The sequence below is a fragment of the Bombyx mandarina genome, chromosome 17 (assembly GCF_030267445.1).
Source record: "Bombyx mandarina strain Sakado chromosome 17, ASM3026744v2".
Taxonomy (NCBI): Eukaryota; Metazoa; Arthropoda; class Insecta; order Lepidoptera; family Bombycidae; genus Bombyx; species Bombyx mandarina.
Genome location: NC_143223.1, coordinates 3174031 through 3195714, shown reverse-complemented (window position 1 = coordinate 3195714; position 21684 = coordinate 3174031). Strand labels below are relative to the sequence as shown.

Here is a 21684-nt window from a genome sequence, read left to right as displayed (position 1 = left end):
TTGTATTTTACTCATTTCTTCCCCGCATTTGTATTCCAATGGATAATCCAATTTCAAACGTGCTTAAATGTAAAAAAAACTAACAACCCGCCCTCGCTTCGCTTCGAAGACTAAAATTTATTATTGATTTTATTAAATTTTCTTATAAACGAATCTGATATTTGCAGCACGCATTTTGTCAATGTCATGTCAAAAGCCATAAGGTTACATTAGAAAATTTAATATGGTGGTTCAGTTTTCTTAAATTTTATAATTTTGCGCGGAATTTTCTTATTTTATAAGATCCTTCTCCTGACTAACAATCACAACAAGAAAAGAATGATCCAATTTGTTGCCAGCGTTTTGAAGTTATGCGCGTACATACATTACGCAGATTCATTTTTATATCTTCTTCTTTCTTTCCTATTACCCTATACTGGGTTGTAGAGCTCAATTCAAATCCCTCCATTTACATCGCTCTTGGGCAGTCTGTTTAAACTCCTCCCACATCATGCCCAAGACGCCAAGTATCTGCTCCACCGAGCGACGCCAAGTTGTTCTGGGACGGCCTCTTTTCCTTTTGCCAAACACTTTCCAGGTCAGTGCTCTCTTGGATAGGTTGGTATCGGGCTTTCTTAATATGTAACCAATCCAATGCCATTTCCGCTTAGGGATCTCCTTCTCCATTGGTGTCTACATGGTGGTCTCCCACAACTCTTTGTTAGTGATCGTCTCAAGCTAAAAGATTTTCAAAATTTGATGCAAGCATTTATTCAAAAACAAAAATGCGCCTAAACACCACCGATTCGGCTCCTATGTTGGTCAAAGGGAGGCACATCGATCAGGCGGGAAGCTTCTGTTACCTGGGCAGCTTTGTGGACGATAGGGGAGGCACCGAGGCGGACATTGCGGCTCGGATAAATAAAGCCAGTGCCGCGTTTAGTCAACTTAGGCCAGTGTGAAGCTTCTTAAGCTTAACGAGACGAACAAAGTTGAGGATCTTCAACTCAAACGTAAAGTCTGTATTGCTATATGGGAGCGAAACTTGGTTTGTTCGCAAGGACATTTCTCACGAGATTTAAACTAAAATTAACACCAAAAGAATGATTCAAAATACTGTGCATTTTTATTATCATGTTGGGTGCAAGGCCCTCTCTCTGCTATGTAGTTATGATATGGTAGGTACTCGTAATCATTACAACTATAGTAGAATTATTTTGTCCGCGCAGTTTGGGTCATAAAACATAGCCCGGCTAGGGCGGTGAGCATGTTGCGCGGGCGCAACGCCATTATCGATAAAACCGAATGAGTCATCGAAGTCAGGCGGCGGGGTTGTATACGAAGGGTGGTGAGACATTGTTATGTTAAGAGTCATTTGTACTTACCTGCAAATTATAGTACATTATGTCGAAGATAAATGTGTTTTTATGCATTCGTTATCTGAATTTCTTTAGTGACACAATGGCTACTCCTTTGTTTGGTATCAAAACGGCAGAATTTATTCAAAATAATATTTGCACGTGTTGTTATCAACAATGTGTTAAAATTTTTCACTGAAATAAGAATAGGACCCGAAAAGTTACATAGTGTTAATTTTTGCCGTTCTCGTTAACTTGCGGCGGCGATATGTAGTGTGAGTGTCCGATCAGTGATTTTTTTTTCATTTTTATCACTAACCCACAAAATGACAAAACTAAATACACTATCGATAACGCTTATCGACAACAATAATGCGCATCACTATGCCCGTCCATAAGGCTCGTGAGTGGAAGAGAGAGCGAAATACTCGCTTTACCGCTCCGATTTTTTATGACCCAAACTGAACGGACAAAATAATTCTACTATAGCTTGCCGTCATCCACCTTAAGGCATGAGATTAAAGTTATTTGAGACTTTGTATAACGGCTACGCCACCCTTAAAATCCGATAAAAATTATATTTATTGATTAAATTAAAATACCAAATAATCACTTTATAATAAATTTTAATTAAAAAATTAAATATGCCTCGGACTATCCAGTTTTATAAAGTCATCGATGCGTCGAGCAATCTTTAACATAGGATTTGAAATTTTCTTATGGCAACAATCACAAATTTCACAATTACAAGAACTAGATTTTCTGGAATAATCTGATCGAATAAGACTGCTCCTTGACGCCCTATTTAAAAGATTTTTGGAAACTGAAAATTTATGGAAAGTTCGCCAGGGCTCACTCTTGACGTTTTTATAATAATTTCCAAGATGACCTCCGTGACATCCACGGGCATATTTCTCGGAACCATAATCCCTTTTGTATTGCTGGCAATGTTTATCAGAGCTGTATGGCTGTAAAAATATTAAAAAAAAAACATTATTAAAATAAACAATAATTAAAGTCGTCTTGGCCTAAAGGATGAGACGTCCGGTGTATTCGTATCTAGTGAAGCACCGGTGTTCGAATGCCACAGGCAAGTACAAATTTATCTAATGAAATACGTACCTACTTTAAAAATCTTCACGATTAACTTCCACAGTGAAGTAATAGACATCTACAACATAAATGCGCCACCCACCTTGAGATATAAGTTCTAAGATCTGAGTATAGTTACAACGGCTGCCCCACCCTTCAAACCGAAACGCATTACTGCTTCACGGCAGAAATAGTTGGGGTGGTGGTACCTACCCGTACGGACTCACAAGAGGTCCTACCACTAGTAAGATACATCATCATACATCACCAACGGATATTCCATACGCTGTGTGGACAAAAAACGGATGGCCCTAGCCTATAGTTTATACAATAAAAATCTTTACCGAGAACTTCAAAAATGTCATTGATTTTTTCAAGTTTTCCAATTTTTCACGATTTTTGTGTTTCTGGCTAGTTTCGTTTACGTAGTTTTCATCAGCAAACTTTATTGGTGAGACGTAGGGCTGCAAAATATGGCCTAAAATTAAGTTGACTTAATACCTTCATTTGCTTCAAATTGACTAACAATCTTTAAATATGCTTCTTGGCGAACTAATAAAAGCAAAAAAAAATCAAACAAATGATGCGAAAAAAGATTGAAAATAATTAGAAATAAAAATATACCTACAGGTATTTTATCGTATCTACGAAAATTATTACCTATGAAATTATACCTATGAAAATTTTAAAACTTACACATTTTGCTGATTCCCTTTTTCAAGGCATCGCAAATAAGCACCGCAGTTAAAAACTGAGAGCTATAGTCGTAAAAACAATTCCCTGCCAAGAAATAATACCTATATTTAAAAATTAATATACTTTGGTAACTTCATGCTCAAATTGATAAAAAAAATTTGTTAATCTTACCATGATTGAGCTTAATAATTTGATAAGCAAAAGAGACTAATTTCGACCATAAAGCAAAATCCACAATTTCATAGCTCGAATGTTTGGGCTTCTCATCACATCCATCTTCAACTTTTACAGAAACTAAACTGCTGACTTCTGAAACTTCTTCAGGATTAATAGGAGTCATCAAATTTTCAATTTCTTTAAAATCCTTCTGCGAATATTCAATTTGCGATTTTATATCGAAATTATTGGCTAAAAATGGTTCCATTTCATTTGCTTCGTTACGTAAATTATCAGCAGATTCAACATTCTTGAAGTCGCGAACACTAATAGTTTCCGTGCAGCTATTGCAATCTTTAAAGTCTTCTAAGCTTTTAAAATCTTCTTTGTAAGAATGACCGACTACGGAATCTACCCGACTTAAGTCATCATGAAAATTATCGAAACCATCAGGGGTTTCGTCATGGAAATCAGCAAGGCTTTCGAATATATCTTCAGCGCTAATACTGAGTATGGTCTCATCTCCATACTTCGAACTATAGTGCAACCTTGAATCACTTTCACAAGCTCCGAACTGGTCATGAAGCCTTCTTCTGGCTTTCCTTTCTGCGAGCTCGTGGCGCAGGATTTTATCTTGATACGATTTGTCCTTGAGTCGCCTGGCGGCATCAAGTTGATTCTTTTCTATTTCTTTGAACTGCTCATAAAGGTACCACGATCGAACACGTTGCGATTTATTATCTGTATCTAAATCTAAAGATAAAACAATAAAAAACTTTAACAAGATAGAAACTCGACTTCTACCAAATAAATTCAGAATATCATCAATGTAGTCGAATTAAATATGCACTATTAAGGAGAATAAAAGGAAATAATAGGCATAAGAAGCATCAGCTTTCAAAATAAAGGGAAAATCATCAAAATCGGTTTATCTAAAAAGAAATTCTAAAGTAACACATAAAAATACAATCGAATCGAGATCATTATCCTTTTTTGAATTCGGTTAAAATATGAACAATTTTTCTTAGTAGGTACTTCTTCAAACATTACAAGAATTGACATGTTCTACTATGCTATTAATCTATAATGTTGTATTTACCCAAGGAATCTAAGAAATCCATTCCAAAATATTAGTTATAACAGTTATGATTTTAAATTTACGCCGCGCTAATTACTTTAGAGACTAAGTTACATTGTACAAAATGCACAATTCAATTTGAACAAATTCTATGATACTTTAATATGTTAATAATGTTTCTATTCGACATTTAGTTTTCTCTATTCCGAAAGACAACCTAATATTAAATTTGTCTGTCATAAATTAACAAAGAGAATTTAACAAAAGAAGAAGAAAGTAGTAGGGCAAGAAAGAGTTTTTCCTAAAAACATGTGTCAGGGGCTTTTAACACTTTTTTTCCTACCTAAGCTGATGGTCTAGAGCAGTCTTTCTCAAAGTGGGCGATACTACCTAGAGGGATAGGGATAGAACCTAGAGGGGGGCGTTAAGGGGCCCAGGAAAAAATGGGGGGCGTTGATATGGTTTAGGGGGGCGCTGTAAAATCTGTAATTTCATTTACTTTATAGTATTTTAAATTTCACTAAAATTAAAACTCACCTACTACACAATAACGAATAATTAGTTTATATTTCTACCCTGTATGATGTTATAAAAACTTAAAATAATTAACATAGATGGATAGCCCACACACCGTACGCAATCAAGTTGTAACAAGTTGCTGCGGAACATGATTGATGATAGTTAAAAAATTAGAGCAATTTTACCTTAATTACATTGCACCAGAAATTATTTTAAACATTAGAAAAAAATCTACCATGCAGAGTTTTAAAATATTACACATACGTAAACTAACACAAATTGAGGTTTTCTTTACTTTCTTTCTTGTTTTTAACATAAGGGCATTTTACAGCATTTTCCTAGCATTTTATAAGAAATTACTGATGTAAGAATCATAATTTTTATATAAAATGGAAATGCGTATATCATTATTGTTCAAAAACTTGTCTTAGATTATTATTTTTTACAATTTACCCATTACCGTCCAATGTCAAATAGTATAGTAAGCCTAAACAGCTCACTTATTGTAAACATTGTTTACTATTTTATTTCTATATAATAATAGGTTGGGGAAAAAGTTTCTTCGCATTTTTTAAGAAAATTCACAACATTTTTTAATATAGTTTATTCACATTTAACTAAAGTATGTCGGTACCATTTTGTTCGATAACTTTTTGCCATCTTGTAGGTAGGGACATAATCCCATTGCTATAGAAATTTTGGGGCTTCTGATCAAAATACCGCGACAATTGGTTTTGGCAGTCCTCTCATGATGTTAACCTGACACTGCCTAAAGAATTCCGAAGATACTGAAACAGGTAGAAATCTGAAGGTGCAAAGTCAGGACTATACGGTGGATGCATTAACACCTCCCAGCCAAGCTCTTTTAATTTTTGCTGAGTGGCTAAAGATGTGTGAGGTCTAGCGTTATCGTGATGAAAACCCACACCCCCTCTGTTGATCAATTCCGGCCGCTTTCTCTCAACTTCTTGCTTTAATCTCATCAGTTGTTCGCAGTAGAGTTCAGAATCGATGGTCCTACCTGGTGGTAACAGCTCATAATGTATAATGCCCTTCCAATCCTACCACACACACAGCATCACCTTGTTGCGAGTTAACCCGGGTTTCGCCAGAGTCTGTGAAGCCTGACCGGCCTTTGACCACAACCTTCTTGTCGTACGTGATCCACTTTTTATCACCAGTTATCAGCTTCTTCAAAAATGGTTCGGTTTCATTATGTCGTAATAAAGAATCACAAATGAGTACACGGTTCATTAGGTTTCTTTCAGTGAGCTTTTTTATGTACTCAGTTTTTTTCAAATGCGCCATAACTATTTTGTGGTCAATTCCCAATTCTTCAGTTACGTCGTAACTACTGATATGCCGATTTTGCCCCACTTTTTCAAAAATGGCATCGATTTTATCCGTAATAGGGCGACCAGAGCGACGTGCATTTTTGACGTCAAAATTTCCGGATTGAAAACGCTTAAACCAAATTTAAGCTAATCTCACAGACACTGCACTAGGTCCATAAACATCGCAATTTTTTTTCACGGCTTGCGTTGCTTTTTTACCTTTTTTGTAGTAAAATTTTAAAATGTATCGAATATCTTTATTAGATTTACTCATCTTGACAGTACGAAAAATATATAAAAATCACACATCTTCCTAATTTTAATTTGGAATTATCTTCTTTCGAATTTAAACTTTTAATGATACCAAAACCAGCCAGATACAAATAGTATAGCCAAAGAGATTTTATTACAAGTTCATACATTTTTAAGCTATTGTATAGTTTTTATCGCGGGCCTTGAGGGCGGCGACCGAATCATGAAATTCCGTAACGAAAAAAACCTAACATCCCTCACTCCGCCTACCATGTAGCTCGCGTTCAACACATTCACACGTTGCGCTTGTGTAGTGTTTATGAATAAGCTCGTGGCGTGACGTCACACTGCATGCGCATCATGAAAAGTCTGCCCATCTCTCTCTCGCGCGGTTTAGCTTATGAGTGTGAAGGGGACAGTTAAGGTTTTGCCTTTATTAAGGTTTAATATAGCGTGGTCTTGTTTTATTATTGTTTTAATATTAAATTATCATTGTCTAATTATAATGTCATAAGTTGATAAAAACTGCTATGCAATAGCTTTACCGCCGCAGTTCCCGAGTGCCACACGTTTTTTTTTTGTCAGGAGGTAATCGCCGGACTTCCGCCCTTCACTAGGGATAGAGGGCGGGGCATGTCGGAGTCAAACCGACTAAAACCTCCTGTCGCTCAACAACCAGCATCCAAACCTCGCATGAGACAGAGCTCATGAAAAGACAAAGGGGGGAAAGTGAAGCGTTTAGTGCGGAGCACATCTCTCCCATCACCCTCCCCCTCGAGACACCAGACTGGCGGTCGTCGGCGCCACTACCACCAGCCCTCTCGGTCGGCAGGCTGTCCGAAGCCCGCCCAGATGGCGCCGGTTAAAATGGTCTATCCTACGGAATACCCCGCTGAGTCAGAACCAGCGTGGGTTGAGGATAGCCGGCCTTCCATCACCCGGATGCTCACGCGTAAAACGTGTGCAGAGCAGCTTGCACGTCGTCTTTTAGGCCCCCTTCGCTGGTCCCCAGGCCGACACGTGAGGGAGACCCGAAACACTTAGAGGGCCAGGGCTTGGGTGAGATCCGCCTCCCTGGACCCCGCTCGACGGCGGCGGGCCTGTGCATCTCTCACGCGCCCCGCCACCTCCTTTTGCGAGATGATGCACTCGCAGAAGTTGAGCATCGCCTTCCACGAGTCGTCGTCACCGAGCATCGATGCCAGAACACTCGGCAACGACAAGTCGTTTCCTATTTTTGCGACGAGGACACGCCGCCACACCTCCCATGCGGGGCAGGCGACGAGCGTATGCTCTGCCGTGTCCAAGTCGCAACCACAATGGTGGCACTCTGCTGTCGGCTCGGCTCCGATCCGGTGCAGGAACTCACCGAAGCAACCATGCCCAGTGAGTACCTGCGTGAGCCGGAAAGTGAGACGTCCTCTGTCACAATTCACCCAATTCACAAGAACCGGGCGAATCGCCTCGACGGTCCTACGACCAGCCGAAGGATCAGCCAGCCGCCTGGACCATGACTCCAGCACGGACCGCCGAGATTGGGCCCTCCGCGCTCTGACCAAACTGGGGCTGGGACGCGCCACGCCCCGGGCACGAAGGTTAGCCCGTCACTGATAGTCAGCGGCGAGCGCCTCCGCCTCCCTGGACCCAAGGCGGCGTTCCAGTCAGTACACACGCCGCCTCGAAAGAGATGGTGCGATAACCACGGATGATCCTGACCGCGATGGTGCGTTACGGCCGTTGCAGCAACTTCGCTACCCCCACGGCCAATGACTAGCCCCATACGGGCGCCTCGTGTAAGGCCATTGACCGCACCACCCCCGTATAGAGACGGCACGTCACCTGGTCAGGCCCCCTGATATTGGGAAGAAGCCGGCTTAACGCGCCGGCCACCAACAACAAACGAGGGACCAGGTTCTGAAAGTGAACAAGGAAGGTCCAACGACTGTCCAGAATGAGGCCGAGGTACTTCAACTGCACCCCGACCCGATACGGACGCCTCCAACCACGATATGGGCATCGACAGGTGGCACTCTCCGGGGCCTGTGGAACCACATGGCCTCGGATTTACTGAGTGTCACGTCGAGGCCCAATCTCCTGATTTTGCCGACGACATGCGCCACCCCAGCGGTGGCAAGATGAGCAAACTCAGTAAAACTTTCTTGAGGGTCCAAGTATCTGCGCCGTAGAGAAAAATGGAAAAGATGAGGGAGGTGACGAGCTGCTTTTTGGTATTCCTCGAGATGTTTCTGTCCGCCCAAACACGGTCCATTTGGGACATAGCTCTCTTTGCCATACTGATTCGCCTTCTGAGGCCCTTTTTGGAGGATCCATTACTAGCTATGACGGAGCCCAGATAAATGAAATCCTCTACGACTTCCAGGTTTAGCTTATTCGTAGTTTAATAAGTTATTATTGTTAGTAGTATTATTTACTAGTCGAAATATAAATTTTTAATTATCTTATGATGAGAATCTTATATTAATGAGAAAGATATTCAACAAAAATAGTTTCGTTCTAATAAATTAGCATAGTAATAGTACAGTGAACTAGCCATTTATTTTGGTAATTCTGAATTTAAACAAACATATTGGTGAGAAGAATTCATTTTTACTTTGCAAATTTGTAAATACACGCTCTGTAGCAATGTACGGACATATAATAATATGAAGAAACAATAATAGCATCTACAAATACATATGTACTACGTGGTACTACATTTACTAAAATTAATACAACATTTATTAATTAAATTAATGAAATTGTGGTTTTAAAGTTTTAGGGGTGTATAAAAAATGGGGGGCGCTGAAAAATAATTGATTTTCAAAGGGGGCGGTAAACGAAATAAGTTTGATAATCATTGGTCTAGAGAGACCATATCAGCGTAAACTTAACTAGTAGGTGAGCTCACGGGGCTCAAACCTGACGATGTTGCTAACACGAACCGTAGCAAGAGCCGTAGCGCCTTGGCAGAATCTACCACCGAATCGGAAACGCGACCCACTGAGAAGATCCGGCGTGAAACTCAGTGGTCTGTGGGTTAATTTACTCGCCGAGCCCTTCGTCGCAAGCGACGGGTTTGACCAGAACGATGACCGGGTTTTAACACTCTATCATTGCCCTAACAACGCAAGCATCCCATTGGTTGGTTAATAAAAAAAAACTCAGCTTAATTTTATAGTCACCAACGTTTTAATCTGATGGGTTCATCGTACATCGTTCGGGTACATCATTCACCTTGACATCAAAGATCTTTTGATGTTCTAAATTTTAATTTTAACAGAGGTTCGCGAAAAATGCATGTAAACAATAACCAACAAACATTGATTTGGCAGGCAACTGAATAGAGAGCCATTTATGAGGCTTTTTTAACCTTGGCGCTACCAAATACCAATGGGGTCTGTAAATCAAGCAATGTGACTGTAGACTTTAGTTGGATTGCTTCCATTCAATTGTGTACATAAACATAACTATACATATATATATATTAGAATTAAATAGGTCCTGAAAACAGCATAAAGATCCAGTAACGCCCTTAAAGATCCCTAAAGATCGAGCGTCGACTGGCTGTCCTGAACTATACTTATAAAATACAGTATACTCGCATTTTCATTAAAAGAAATAATTATTTATTTCACATTTTACTTAATTTACAATCTACCAAAAGAAAAACCAAAAGTAACGTTCGGAAATTAACTTCTCTTTACACATTCTAATAAACGCGTTTACAAAAAAATCGTTTCTAAATTTAAAAACAGTTTTGAAACAACACAGAATATTTAGAACGTATAATAATTCAATTAGTAGAAGAATATGGCTCCACCAGCTGGCTGCCTGCTGAACCCAGGGTTGGTTTGCGATGAGTGAACTCCAGAATTCATCAACTTTACGCTGAAGGGCGACCGACGCTCGTGAATACCGCCTCGTCTCAAAGGATGGCCCTGAAATTGGTCAAGGAATTTTAAAATTGATCAAAGTTTGGATTTGGTATTCGGATAAGTAAGAAAGTAAAAAAAATAATTTTGAACCGTGATTTATTTGCTGACGATTGGCAAACGATCTTCTCACCCCCTTAGTATTTAATGGTTTTTAGACGTCACAGACATTACGGCGTGAGTGTCTTGACTTTGACCTCGTGTTTCAATGTGGATGATGTTATTCACGTTATACCTGATAATGACTATAAGCGCCGGTAACCGTTTAACGGGTGAATTGCGAACTCCTTCGCCGACATGAAAAAGCGGCTGGCCTGTACCACCTTTCAAACCAAACTGCAAGGTTGCTTCGTGACAGACATAGGGAAGATGATAATTTCAACCTAGCAGACTCAAAATGTACATTACCAAAAGCGAACGTCATAATATATACTAATATTATAAAGAGGAAAGATTTGTTTGTTTGTTTGTTTCGAATAGGCTCCGAAACTACTGGACCGATTTGAAAAATTCTTTTTCCATTAGAAGCCGACATTGTCCCTGATGAACATAGGCTACTTTTTTTTATTTTATTTTTTATTTTTTTTTTGGTTTCATGTGTGTTTTAATGTTTCCGAAGCGAAGCGAGGGCGGGTCGCTAGTTTATTATAATAATAGTTGAGATATATTTTAAGTGTGAAAGTAGCCCCGGTAATTAACAAAAAAGAAGTGTGGACGGTTAGCATGGTATCGACATGTGATGCGTAGAGAGAAGATGCATGTGACTAGGAGATGTATGGAAATGGTAGTGGAAGGTAGAGGGGAGAAGAGGTCGACCGGAGTGTGTGAATGACGATATGAGAGAGAGAGAGGAGTGAGTGTTGAGATTACGGCTGATAGAAGAGAATGGAATAGAAAAATTCGCTGTGCCGACCCCACCTAGTAGGATAAGGTGGAAAAAAAGAAGAAGAGTTAAGATATATTTTCCATTAAATCAGACGAAGTACCCTTTAAGCGGGAGCATCTAAAAGATATATTTAGAAAGAGCTAGTGCCTTCTTTTTCAAGTGAAAACTCACCATTGGGACTCCACTGCTTGGTAATTTATCACAAGTGTTTCGAAGTCGTCGCCAGGTCTCGCAACCGATTGTCTCTGGCTGCAGGAACACGTCGACTTTATCCGCAAATTGCTCCGTCGAGTGATTGTATTTGGACGTTAAAATGAAGTCCAGGCTGTCGTCTGGCAAACTATTATTTTTTAATTATTAAAAGTAAACGCGCGAGCTTATATTAAAGTGGTTTAAGGCACTTTTTCATGAAGTGAGAAAATACTGGTTTACCTTTGTATATGACCTGTCTGAAATTCGGTACAGTGTGCTTAGGTAAAAGTTAACTGAAATTTGTATGCAACTGGAACAGCGCCCCTAGCAGCAAACGTTCCAACTCCATACAAATATGAGTTAACTTTTACGCTATCGAGAACGTTAAAAATCACGCAGTAAGCACACAGATTTAACTGAGGTATGTCGTCAAATCAATATTTTAAAGATATAGGAGAACCCTTCATTGCTGGATATAGGCGTCACCCCATGCTCGCCACAATAACCGGTCTTGCGCAGCCCACTATCAATAAATTCCCGCGACCTTCAGCAGGTCCGGAAGTCTAAAGCCCAGCTCGTCGGAGGTCTAACCAGACTGCCGTGATATTTTTTTTATTGTTTAGATGGGTAGACTAGCTCACGGCCCATCTGGTGTTATGTGGATACTGTAGCCCCTAAACATAAAACATTAATCCCACTACCCAAATTGAGACAAAAACGGAGCTCCATGCTGAAAGTGCGCACATCACTCATCGTGTATAGGCATAGGCGGTGTTTATCAGCCGGTGACTGTAGTCAACCATCGCGTACAATGTGCTTAGTGCGAGTTTCTTAAGGTTCTCGATAGCGTAAAAGCTAACTCATATTTATATGGAGTTGGAACGTTTGCCGATAGGGGCGCTGTTCCAATTGCATACAAATTTGAGTTAACTTTTACGATATCGGGAACGTTAAAAATTTGCACTAAGCACACAGGTGGCGTTTTGTGGCGGAAATTCACCAACATTAACGAAAGGGTTAAGAGTTTTGGTGCCACTAATATGTCTTTTGTTGTCGGGTATGGTTACAGAATACTGGGTAAGAAAAGCATCTTATGATCTCGTCGGTGATTTAAAATTAAATTAAATCAAATTTTAGATACCTACACACCACTAAATAATACAAATGGTTATAAACAGTCTATCTTATAGATAGTCTTATTATTATTATTATCATATTATAATTTATGTACAAATAACAAGACTACTGAATGTAAGGACGTCACGTGATCCTCAAAAATAACTTACTTATAAGGAAAATAAAAGCTTAGTTTTCTAACGCTCGCTAAGGTGTGATGAGAAAAAAGTCTAGACGTCACAGGAGCTCCGTGTTTCTCCTTCGTAGATAATATTATTTCTTTAGTGAGTTCGCCTTCCTTACGCAAATCCGGGAGAAGCTTTTTGTTTCGTACTTGCTTTACTCCAGACATAGTAATTTACTTAAATTTCTCTGCTATCCATCAAATCATATATACAATTAGTAGACAGTAAAAGACAAAGAGAGCATAGTACGTATGATTGTAATCGAATTAAACAGAAAATTACAACGATTACATTACATTGACATACGTTTTTTACGAAATGCAAAGCTACGTTGTTATGGTAACAACAGGGTTGTCGAGTAATTGTTAAGTATTAGAGTAGTCACCTCTAATATATTAAGTGTATAATCTATGGTAGTCACTATTGAAGTTAATGTACGCGAGCAATGTAGCACCAATTAGTAGTAGATGTTGGCTACATAATCAACAGAGGAATCTTCTTGATTATTCAAACATTAAAAGTTGAAATCAAGATAATTCTAGTCGGATTTAATAGATGCTGCAGCTTTATGTAAACAAAGGAAGGTACTTCATTTATTGGTTCTATTTCAAATACCCATTATGCTATAGCTGAATTGTCTGAATTGGACAATAATTAATGGCCAGTTAAGCTAGTTAAACTTAGCTTCCCTAAATACAGTTTCGAATTGGTGATTCTGACAGAATTCACGCAATAGTGGATACTATTCAGCTATCTGGCTTATTATTATACATTGGGTATCTACGCGACCTCCCTGAAAGCAAAAGAAGATATAAGAACCGTTATTTTGATAAATAAATCGTGATCGAGATTTCTAATGGTATATTTTTCGTGACATTTCTTTTTTTCCCCCTATCAATTCGTTAGCTGTCTAAGGCACTAATCCAGCTACGCCCGGGCGTGAGTGAGTGAGGTGACTTCATGAGCTAAATTTGCTAATCCTAGCAAGAGCAATGCTTCGCAGGGTCTACAACCGGATCGGAATCGCGACCCACAGAGAAGATGAAGAAACTCAGCGGGATGTGTCTATGGGCTAGTTCGCTCGAACTCTTCATCGTAAATCGTAATTCATAATTCGACGAAGACGGTGACTGGTAGTTGAGGGTCCTAAGAACACCCAGAGTGGATCCGGAGGATCCGACAAGACATATTTCGAGCGACGGCGACTTTGCGTTGCCCCATCGCCCGCGTCGTAACACAAGTTAGGCTATGACGGAACTTATGCAAGTTTTGTCAAGTGTCACTTTGTTAGGAAGGGATTTTTAACACACGTTTATAGATTCCTTCGAAACAGAGAGCTTTCCGTGCTTGTAAGTTCGCGACTTTTTCCTTGACTTCGTTAGCGGTAATAACGCTTCCATTGTGTGGACTACCTAGCGTAATGGATTTTGCAGTCGTAAAGGTCATTGGCACGTGTAGCTCATAAATATCTTCTCATAAACGAGATTCGTCGTTAGGTACTTCAAAAAAATACGAATTAATTTCAAAATAAACATCTTGAAAGATATCCTAATTCTTGAAAGTTGGGTTAAATATTTCTATAAATTATGACTCATCTTATCTTATCTTAAAAATAATGACTTTCTACCTTATTGCTAGTGTTAATCATACAAAAATATCTTTTCTGTTTCTTCTTCTTTTTCAGTATGGATGGTAGAGGTAAGGAGAACCGTCTCATATGGGAGAAGCTTGAAAAAGTGTCCCACTTTCAGCCCTAAATAACTGGTCAAAAATCCTCCAGAATGGCGCTAGAATGTGCCTATCAGCGTATATGAATTGAGCAGTTGTTATCTGATTGAAGTATGCTGAGTTACGAAATTTATCATCATACGAGACTACTTGTCGAACCGTTCGTTCCGATATCGAGTCGAGGGAACGCGTTCCCGCCCCCGTCACGTCACAGCCGGAGTCCCGCAAGGCTCCGCCCTCTCCCCGTTACTATTCAGTTTGTATATCAATGATATACCCCGGTCCCCGGAGACCCATCTGGCGCTCTTCGCCGATGACACCGCCATCTACTACTCGTGTAGGAAGAAGGCGTTGCTTCATCGACGACTTCAGACCGCAGCTACCACCATGGGACAGTGGTTCCGGAAGTGGCACATCGACATCAACCCCACGAAAAGCACAGCGGTGCTCTTCAAAAGGGGTCGCCCTCCGAACACCACGTTGAGCATCCCTCTCCCGTCTAGGCGGGTGAACACCTCCGCCTCCGCCATTCGCCCAATCACGATGTTCGACCAGCCCATACCGTGGGCCCCGAAGGTCAAATATTTAGGCGTCACCCTCGACAGAAGAATGGCATTCCGCCCTTATATCGAGACGGTACGCGATCGTGCCGCCTTCATTCTAGGACGTCTCTACCCGATGATATGCAGGCGAAGTAAAATGTCCCTTAGAAATAAGGTGACACTCTACAAAACTTGCATACGCCCCGTCATGACCTATGCAAGTGTAGTGTTCGCTCACGCGGCCCGCACTCACTTAAAATCCTTCCAAGTTGTTCAATCCCGTTTTTGCAGGATAGCCGTCGGAGCCCCGTGGTTCGTCAGGAACGTCGACCTCCATGACGACCTGGACTTAGAGTCCACCAGTAAGTATATGCAGTCGGCATCGATGCGCCACTTCGATAAAGCGGCACGACACGAGAATCCTCTCATCGTGGCCGCCGGCAACTACATTCCCGATCCTGCGGACAGAATGGAAAGCAGTCGACGTCGCCCAAAACACGTCATCTCGGATCCTCCCGATCCACTAACGGTGCTTCTAGGTACTTCAAGCACCGGTCACCGTTCTCGTCGAACCCGTCGCTTGCGACGAAGGGCTCGACGAGTAAATTAACTCTCAAACACAGCCCACTGAGTTTCTCGCCGGATCTTCTCAGTGGGTCGCGATTCCGATCCGGTGGTAGATTCTGCGAAGCACGACTCTTGCTAGGGTTCGTGTTAGCATCGTCGTCAGGTTTGAGCACCATTATTACACATTTAAACCCAAAGAAACACTAAATAGACAAAATAAAACAAATCACACAATTTCACTCCTCGCGCTCCCGCCAAAAACAAATATATTAAGTGTATAATCTATGAAAAAGTCCTTACACACAGAGACGGGACTTTTTGGCGGGAACGCGAGGAGTGAAGTTGTGTGATTTGTTTTATTTTGTCTATTTAGTGTTTCTTCAGGTTTCAATGTGTAATAATGGTGGTTTATTAACTGTTTAATATCTGTGAAAGTGCACAAATGTGGGAAAATGAAACAAAGCTGCTGGACGTAACTTCTCGGGTTCCTCCAAAAAGTCCACTGAAAAAATCTCAGTAAATGACCACCATTTTACTGCGATTATATTTCATCCCATATCATTTCATTTCATTAAATTTCATCCCAGTTGATTAATGTCTCAAATTAATCATCTTAAGACATGACTTAAAGGTTTTAGTTACCAGGTCATAAAATCTATTAAAAAAAAAAAAAAAAAAAAAAAAAAAAAAAAAAAAAAAAAAAAAAAAAAAAAAAAAAAAAAAAAAAACAAACACAGAGACGGTTCTCCTTACCAGGTGAATGAAGTTAGCCCCTCAAAAAAAATTTTTTTTCCTATTTTATACTTATTTTCTATTAATTCGTTTGTTCATCATTTGTTCATGATTGTTCACTGTTAATAATTGTTTGTTCTGCATTTATTTATTTTTAAAAAATATTTAAAAATATACCTACAAGTTAGCCCCTCTAATGCAATTTTTAATATTTTTTCATCCTTAATGACTCGTAAATATTCATTTTCGATTGTTCTTATATAAAACACGTTTGTTCTCTTTCGAAATTACTCGTTTTTTGTTTAATTTACTATTTTTATTAGTTGAATAAATGTATGCAAAATATGTGTACTGCGCATGCGTCAACTATAATGCCTAAACTTTCTACGCGGTTTTAATCGTGAAAAAAAAACAAATATAAATCCTGAAGGAGAAATTAATTGGTATACAGTTTAATTAAAAAAAAAAAAAAAAAAAATGAAATAATGTGCATTGGCGTTAAGTTAGACCAAATACATTTTTTCCATCCTCCTACTTATCGTTATGAAGGTATAAAAAAGATAGGGAGTTCACATAGGTAATATAAACAAATAAGTAAATATGTTCATTATTTATCTTTCAAGAGATAATATAGGTATACATTATAATAACTTTTTTACACGGTCGAAATTATATTCCTAACATTAGTAAAATAACATTTTAATACGATAGGTAAGAGGATGGAAAAAATGTATTTGGTCTAACTTAACGCCAATGCACATTATTTCATTTATTTATTTTTTAATTAAACTGTATACCAATTAATTGCTCCTTCAGAATTTTTATTTGGTTTTTTTTTCACGATTAAAACCGCGTAGAAAGTTTAGGCATTATAGTTGACGCATGCGCAGTACACATATTTTGCATACATTTATTCAACTAATAAAAATAGTAAATTAAACAAAAAACGAGTAATTTCGAAAGAGAACAAACGTGTTTTATATAAGAACAATCGAAAATGAATATTTACGAGTCATTAAGGATGAAAAAATATTAAAAATTGCATTAGAGGGGCTAACTTGTAGGTATATTTTTAAATATTTTTTTAAAATAAATAAATGCAGAACAAACAATTATTAACAGTGAACAATCATGAACAAATGATGAACAAACGAATTAACAGAAAATAAGTATAAAATAGGAAAAAAAAATTTTTTTGAGGGGCTAACTTCATTCACCTCTCCTTACCTCTACCCTCCATATTTTTCAGCATGGCAATCAATTTTCTGCTATGGTATTGTTGGCAGTATCTTTTTTTTTTTTAGTGGACTTCCTTTTTTGGCGGGAAATAAGAAGGCGGCAAATTGAAATTTTTTTTACAAAAAAATTATATTTAATAGTTGTAAATATTAAAAGTTTATAAAATGTCGTCAGAAAGTGACGGCGATGATGAGGGAAAAAGAAACGAGACGAAAAAACGCAGATATCAAGGGGACGACGGACAATCAGATTCGGACTACAGATATAAACCGTTTCTCAAACCTGGGTACCGTCGTAGTTATCCTGATAACTCTCTTAATGACGAGTTTCCTGTCTACATCGAAGGTATCAGTAGAGAAGATAAAATTGGTAACAAAAATTTTTAAGTCGGTGAAGGGCATCAAAGAGAACAGGCGCATTAATGCTAATAAAATAATGCTTATATTTAAACAGGCAGTGGCTGCCAATGATTTTATAAACCATAATTGCCTTAAAGAAAATAACATGAAAGCTTACATTCCGGCATCTTCAGTAGAGCGTGTGGGGAAGATAAGATTCATTCCTACAGAAACGAGTAACACTGAACTCTTCGACAAATTAATATCAGATTCAGAAATCATTGCTGTTAGACGTTTCACAAAAAAAGTAGGCGGAAATATAGTCCCAATGTCCATAATAAGTGTGACCTTTTCGAGTACTGTTCTTCCAGATTTTGTATATTTAGATAATTGGAGATATAAGGTATTCCAATATGTACCACCTTTGATGCAGTGTTTCAGATGCCTTAAATTTAGACATAGTGCCAAAGTGTGTCGGAATGAACAGGTCTGTTCTAAATGTTCAGGCAATCATTCATACAAAGATTGTTCAAGTGAAATTCTGAAATGTTGTAATTGCCAAGGCGATCATTTAGCTATCTCAAGATTTTGTCCAGTGAAACAAGCCCTTTATGAAAAACATAAAAATGTTTATTTAGCAAAACAATATGCTACAGTTGTATCTAAAGAATTTCCACCTTTGCAAAGACTTCAGAACAGACCAGATCATTCAATACAAAAGAATCAAATTAAATCACAGGCCTTAATAGATAATCCTAATTCTGTTAAAAAACAACCTACTAAATTAAACTCAACTAATAATGTATCTTATGAAAATTTATTAAATGATAATCAGTTCCTAGAAATAACTGTTAAAACTATAGTAATGATAGCCAATTCAAATTCTGCAAAAACTATGACACACATTAAAGATATACTTAAACAAAATTTAACCCTCTAATGGATCCACTTAAATTAATGCAATTTAACATTCAAAGCATAAACAATAAAAAATGGTTACTTAAAACTATACTTAAAGATAATTCCATAGATTTGTGTCTACTCAATGAAACTTGGCTTAAAAAATCTAGTCCTTCTGTTAATATAACCGGATACAATTACATTGGAAAAAATGCACAAAACGAGCATGGCGGTGTAGGTATATTGATAAGAAATACTCTTCAATACAAAACTATCAAAACAGCATTTTATCAGGATATTCAAAGTATCGCTATTGTAGTGTCGACAGTATCAGGACCAGTGTCCATTCTTTGTGTATATTGTCCACCTAAAAACAATAATAGTCGTAATTCGATTAGACTGAATAAATTAAAAAATATTATTAGTAAAATACCGAAGCCATGTATAGTTTCTGGCGATTTTAACGCTCACCATATTGCTTTTGGCTGTAGCACTACGAATTCAAGAGGTAAAGAATTAATAGATATTTTTGATGAATTGGATTTATGCATCTTGAATACAGGATCAGCCACTACTATACAGAGACCAGGCTTCAATTCTTCAGCCATAGATGTTACTTGTGTCAGCCCAGTCCTCGCTCCACTATGTGAGTGGAAAGTCGGGGATGACCCTCATGGTAGCTACCATTATCCAACATTTATTGATCTGATTACCTCCCCTAAAAAGTATCAAATTAAGGATAGCTCACAAAAGTATTTATTCAAAAGAACAAATTGGGATGTATATATGGAAACATCTAAAGTAATGTTTGATAGCTTTTTAACAACTACTTGTCATGATCCTCTAAAAAGTTATAAAGAATTTTGTTCAATTTTAAACAATCTTAAAGTTAATTGTATTCCTGTTCATAAAAATAATATTCGTGTCTCAAATGCCCCTGCACCATGGTGGAGTGAGGACTGCGCTATATCTGTAAAGAAATCTAGAGAAGCTTTATTAAAATATAGAAACTGCATGTCCTTAGAAAACTATATTGAATACAAAAAAGCTGATGCACATAAAAAAATAATTATCAAACAGGCAAAATTGAATGGCTGGAAAAATCTCTGTCATTCATTTAATAGACACACTCCATTGACTAAAATTTGGAACGATATCAGAAAATTTAAAAGAATATATGTAAATAGAAACGTATATCGAAATGACGAATGGATAAATGATTTTATTAATAAACTATCCCAGACTGACATACCCGAACTAGACAATATTCAGCTGTATTTTGACAACAATAATAACCTAAACAATATTTTTTTATTGAAACCATTTATGTTACATGAACTAGATATAGCTCTGACATCAAGAAAATCCACAGCGCCTGGTTTAGATGACATCCCATATATCATGTTACAGAAATTGCATATTTCAGTGAAAAACAAATTACTTGATATTCTCAATTCTCTCTGGCTTAGTCAACAAATACCTGAATCATGGAAAACTCAGTGTGTAGTACCTATTTTGAAACCTGATAAACCACCAGATGATTATAAGTCTTATAGGCCAATTTCTCTAACATCATGCATTGGTAAATTACTAGAACACATGATCAAAGTAAGATTAGATTTTTTTGTAGAGACAAATAAACTATTACCCCCTTGTCAGTTTGGTTTCCGTAAAGGTAGGAGTACAGCTGAAAGTTTGATAACATTCCTTAATGATATGAAGAGTTGCCAGCTATCTAAATCCACTGCAGTGTGTGTCTTTTTGGATGTCCAAGGAGCCTACGACAATGTTGATCTTATACAGCTGATTAAAATTTTACATGATCTTGGTTTACCTGGAAAGTTGTTAAAATGGATTTTTAATTTTTCATCTGATCGAACTCTATATGTCAAATATAACAATCAATTACATGGACCAAAAAAAACATGGAAAGGCCTAATGCAAGGAGCTTGCATGTCACCACTATTATTTAATTTATATACTTCACAAATTATTAATTTTATTCCTCATAATACTTCAATTCTACAGTTTGCTGATGATGTCCTGATATATACTATAAACAGAAATATAAAATCAGCTGAAACAAATATAAACTTAGCACTACAACAATTAAATCTATTTTATTCCTTAAATTTAAAACTTAAAATTAACAGTGAAAAGAGTTCAGTTATGGTTTTAGGAAATGACATCACATCAGTTAAAGTTCTTTATAATAATAAACAGATACCTCTAGTAAATGAGAAAAAATTTTTAGGGGTTATTTTTGATAATAAATTAACATTTAAAAGCCACATAGATTATATATGTCACAATGCCATGAAAGGTATTAATATTATGAGATCTTTGGCAGGTACATTCTGGGGATCTGACCCTAATATTTTATCAACAATCTATAAGAGCTTAATACGTAGCCATTTTGACTACAGTGGCATAGTTTATATGAACGCTAGACCAACCTTTCTTAAAAAAATAGACGTAATTCAAAACATGGCATTACGCATAATAAGTGGTGCCATGCGCACTACTCCCATTATTTCAATGGAAGTAGAGACTTGTATTGAGCCCCTACCTATTAGAAGAATACTATTTGCTGAAAAATTCTCTACCAAGTTACTAGCATGCAATAGCCCTATTATCTTAAATAAACTGCCTGACACTCTGTCTATTTCTCAGCAATCCAATGTACTTATAACTGTAAATAATGTGGTTACAGGACAATTTCCAGAACTGTTAGGTGTTTTTAATTTAGTTTTTAAGAAAACAAAGAATATTTACAAAAATGATCTATGGCCTTTATATGTGGTTTCATATGATTCTTTATTTGCTAAAATGGAAATAGATGTTAGCCATGTTGGCAGTAAAT

General features: G+C 37.7%; 2 protein-coding genes, 1 long non-coding RNA gene and 1 pseudogene across 4 annotated transcripts; 1 reads left to right on the top strand and 3 right to left on the bottom strand.

Annotated features, from left to right (window-relative positions):
- Window positions 1-2169: 2169 nt before the first annotated feature.
- LOC114253165 (uncharacterized) lies at window positions 2170-4089 on the bottom strand (the record flags this gene model as incomplete). The annotated part of the gene is made up of 4 exons (XM_089734445.1): window positions 2170-2305; window positions 2774-2893; window positions 3126-3209; window positions 3297-4089. Coding segments are annotated over 3 exons (906 nt in total), but the record flags the coding sequence as incomplete, so codon positions are not given.
- A 4962-nt stretch (window positions 4090-9051) lies between these two features.
- LOC114253359 (cilia- and flagella-associated protein 276) lies at window positions 9052-13105 on the bottom strand. The gene is made up of 3 exons (XM_028188222.2): window positions 12761-13105; window positions 11454-11622; window positions 9052-10402 (listed from the first exon to the last, which is right to left on the bottom strand). The coding sequence occupies exons 1-3, from the start codon at window positions 12940-12942 to the stop codon at window positions 10262-10264; spliced, it is 492 nt and encodes a 163-aa protein (XP_028044023.2). The 5' UTR covers window positions 12943-13105; the 3' UTR covers window positions 9052-10261.
- A 4587-nt stretch (window positions 13106-17692) lies between these two features.
- On the top strand, window positions 17693-18861 carry LOC149501091 (uncharacterized; annotated as a pseudogene). The gene has a single exon (XR_016324540.1). The product of XR_016324540.1 is annotated as an uncharacterized LOC149501091 (transcript).
- On the bottom strand, window positions 18530-19429 carry LOC149501090 (uncharacterized). Its single transcript, XR_016324541.1, has 2 exons — window positions 19293-19429; window positions 18530-19188 (listed from the first exon to the last, which is right to left on the bottom strand). It is a non-coding gene; the product is annotated as an uncharacterized LOC149501090 (long non-coding RNA).
- Window positions 19430-21684: the final 2255 nt, after the last annotated feature.